Below are 3623 nucleotides of genomic sequence, written 5' to 3' on the forward strand. Positions count from 1 at the left end.
GGGACTTATGATTCGCCCTTCAAATCCAGAACTTCCCAATGCCAATATAGTTTTTCCACATTCTGAGAAAAGAGAGAAATGTTCCTGTTTATTATTATACAGTTGGAAAATCAAGAATCAGTCAAAAAAGAAGAGACATTTTTACACTACTTTTTTAAAATTGTTGATCTGATTCTCTACTGTTTTACATAAATTTCAGAGCATGACAAAGAATGGATATAATAAAAATAGGAAAAAGTAGGAGAATTGAGACAGCAACAAACGACACTTAGTTGTTCCACAAGGATAAAGAGAAATTGAATGCAGTACGGTATCTTAAATAAATGCTGTTGAAAACTAAGAACTGCCTTTACCTGGTTTATGAAAAAGCATGAAAGACATAACTTTCATAGTTTTGTAACCATGATAAAAAGATCTCTTAAGCTGCTAAATACCTACTCCAGACTTTTTTTTTAAAGGAAGTGATTGTTACTAAAGGAAATAAAGAAATTACAAGACTTATAGAGGAGTCATTGACTAAGGCCTGTCTGAGGAATTCTGGGAGTTGAGTCCACAAGTCATAAAAGGGCCATGATTGAAGACCCTTGGACTAAGGCATGGGTAGGCAACCTTGGCTCTTTTATGACTTGTGGACTTCAGCTTCCAGAATTCCTGAGCCAGCCATGTTGAGGGGAAAGGAAGAGGTTGCCAAGCTGAGCCATGCTGGCTCAGGAATTCTGGGAGTTGAAGTCCACGAGTCATAAAAGAGCCAAGGTTGCCTACCCCTGGACTAAGGTAATAGAAAAAAGCTATCTGACTTCCTGTGCTAAGTTGGAAAGTCACCATTGCTAAAGATAGTATGGTAGAATTAGTTTATTGCTACAGTATTAAACTATCAATAAGCAATTGAATAAAGCAAGTATTTAAAGATCAAGACTCTCTTAATTCAAGCTCTGCTCCTATTATTACATGGACAATTTTCTTGATCTGCTTCTGTATTTCTGTGTTCAGTTCCCAGTATTCTCTACCGAGTCATGCTTTTCTTGGTAATATTGCTTTCCAATGCTAACCTGATCTGATCTGATATTGATTAGCTTTCAGTGAAGTCAGTAGACAAATTACTGTGGTGCTGGGTAAATATATGACAATTCCTCCATCTAGTGGAATAATGTAGCATAATATGGATGGGCCATAGGTGCAGCTGGGTTAATCCTTGCAGTTCTAAGCAGAAAAACTTACTGAAAGTTTTTGAAACAAAATGGAGAGGAACTAAATGTATGCTGGAGATTATAAAATAAATTGTCACGAATAATATACTATTTTCAAAGACAGAACAAAAGTAATATGACCAAACTTCCACATTTGTTTTTTTAAAAAGAGACAAAATACCCACTTTCTTGTGGAATGATCTCAAAGTAGCCATGAAATTCCTTCATTTGCCTCACTTGTGTTGACTTCAGCATAACTAACATCATATTATTTGTAGAAACAAAAGATATCAATGAATTGGAAGGTTCACATATTCTGAAATAAAACAATTTGTTATAAATGTATAGATGTTATACAAATTACTAGATATCTTTCGTGCCTATCCTAGAATTCTCCCTCCTGCTTAGTTGGTTAATCAATTGGTTAACTAATTGTGCTAACTGATAAAATACATTTTTATAAAAACAAATATAAAATCCTTATAGTTCTGAACAACATATGTTAAAAAAAAATACAGATTATATAATAGATATGCTTGACTTGACAGTGGCCTAAGAGCTTCTAAATCACTCTCTCACCCAAGTCACATCACAGTTTGTTGTAATGGGCAAGTAGGGAAAGGAAGTATGTGCCCTGTCTTGAGTTACTTATAAAGTAATAAAGACAGGGTAAAAATCTAATAAATATATTAAATAAATAAACGCACCCATATAACAAGAACATAATACATAAAGCATAATACTAATTAAAGAATTCATATTGAGATCTTGCTGATTGCCAACTTTATAAAATAAATGCTTCAAAATAGTATATAAATATATGGTTTATATTGTTTGATGTGTTTAATGTGTTATATAAACCTAGCTATTTTACCATGGCTAACATATGATATGATGTATGAACCTAGATAAGTAAAGCTTGCAGTTCATTTAAATAATATATGTTTAATTATAAATATATACTGTATATATATATGAAAGTGAAGAAATTGTGAGATTTTGTTTAAAATCTTTAAAAAAAATTTAAAAATCCTTACTGGAAAAGCTTACTTACCGATATAATATCTTACTCTTTATTGGCATTAGGGAGTCATAAATGGTCAATGAATCACTAATACAGTTGTCTGCTTCAATCCGAATGGAAGCTATAGAAAGGCGAATTAAGTAGCCAACCAATGCAATCAGTTTAAAATAACAGATCATCCTTCCTGATGTTTCCAAAAAGTCCAATGGAAAATGTTGATGCAAACGATCTGCATGCAGGTCATAGATGCAGTTTGCACCTGCAGAAATAGTGCAAGTTCATTTCATTTACCAATTGCTTCACTACAAATACTATGCAGGACTCACATTTTACATAGAATTTCTTATGTCACTGATAAAAATGACAACGTAACTACTTGCATTAACAATTTCATTTATTTATAAAAGTTTGGCTGATCACAAGATCAGATTAATTGCAAAAAAATGTTTTTTTGATGTTTGCAATTTTGATTTTGAGAAGAGGGCGAGGGGAGGGGAGGAGACGAGATGGGAGGAGAGAAAAGGAGAAAAAGGAAAGGAAAGGAAAGAAATACACATAATTAGAATATACTTATATGGATACATAGCCAAAATCATCAAGATGGCAGAAAAAGTGTTCTGAGGTCACATGTTCTCTATTTGCAACCTTTCCATCCAGCTTTCAATAAGCAAAATCAATGGAGGAAGCAGGGTTCACTTAATAAATACATGATTTATTTAATAACTGAATCACTTAATAACTGCCTTGCTTAGCAATGAAATTTTGTTCCCATAAATCAAGGACTACCTGTATTTTAATCTAGTTGTCATGCATATCCTGCCTCAGTATAAAAGGAAACCAAGACACTGGCTTTCGCAATTGTGCTCCAAGAGCGTGAATGATTTATACAGATTAATGTTGATCGTCAGTTACTACTTCTTTTAAGATTATTTTTTTTAATCTTGGTTTCTAAATGTGGTGTAAGCCACTTAGAGATGTTTTGATTTGGGAAGCCTTATAAATTAAGTAAATAAATAAACAAACTGTACCCTGGCCCTCATGCAGTCTTATGAGTTCCATGTAGATTAAATAGCAGGAATGGTGTCTATGGAGATTCTCAGTCATCCAGGTTATGGTTGTTCCAAAGATGCTTTTTCAAGAGGCAACTGGACTTTCTTGTTTTTCTCTGAAGACATTATTATTATTATTATTATTAAATTCAATTTATATCCCACCCTTCTCCTTGCGGACTCAGGGCGGCTGACAATCGATTAAAATACACAAATGACAATTACAAAGTTAAAATTAATTAAAAAGAAATATTTAAACGTAGTCCAATTAAAAAATAATTAAAACCCCTCTAAAAATTACCCTAGGCCAGTCCTGCAAGCTGGAATAACCAAGTCTTAAGGGCGCGGCGGAAGGAAGGGAGA

The 3623-nt window shown here is 33.3% G+C and overlaps 1 protein-coding gene across 1 annotated transcript in view; it reads right to left on the minus strand.

Moving 5' to 3' along the window:
• LOC107300475 (transmembrane protease serine 7-like) overlaps nt 1-3623 on the minus strand; it is a gene marked incomplete at its 5' end in the record, with an annotated part of 25287 nt that overhangs the window by 13981 nt on the left and 7683 nt on the right. Inside the window, 3 exon segments of the mRNA XM_015829801.2 lie at nt 1-62; nt 1373-1503; nt 2242-2470. The exon segment at nt 1-62 is cut by the window's left edge and continues 4 nt beyond it. Of these exon segments, the coding sequence (XP_015685287.2) occupies nt 1-62; nt 1373-1503; nt 2242-2470 (422 nt within the window).

The sequence above is a fragment of the Protobothrops mucrosquamatus genome, unplaced genomic scaffold (genome assembly GCF_001527695.2).
Source record: "Protobothrops mucrosquamatus isolate PMUCROS unplaced genomic scaffold, P.Mucros_1.0 scaffold7189, whole genome shotgun sequence".
NCBI classification, from domain to species: Eukaryota; Metazoa; Chordata; class Lepidosauria; order Squamata; family Viperidae; genus Protobothrops; species Protobothrops mucrosquamatus.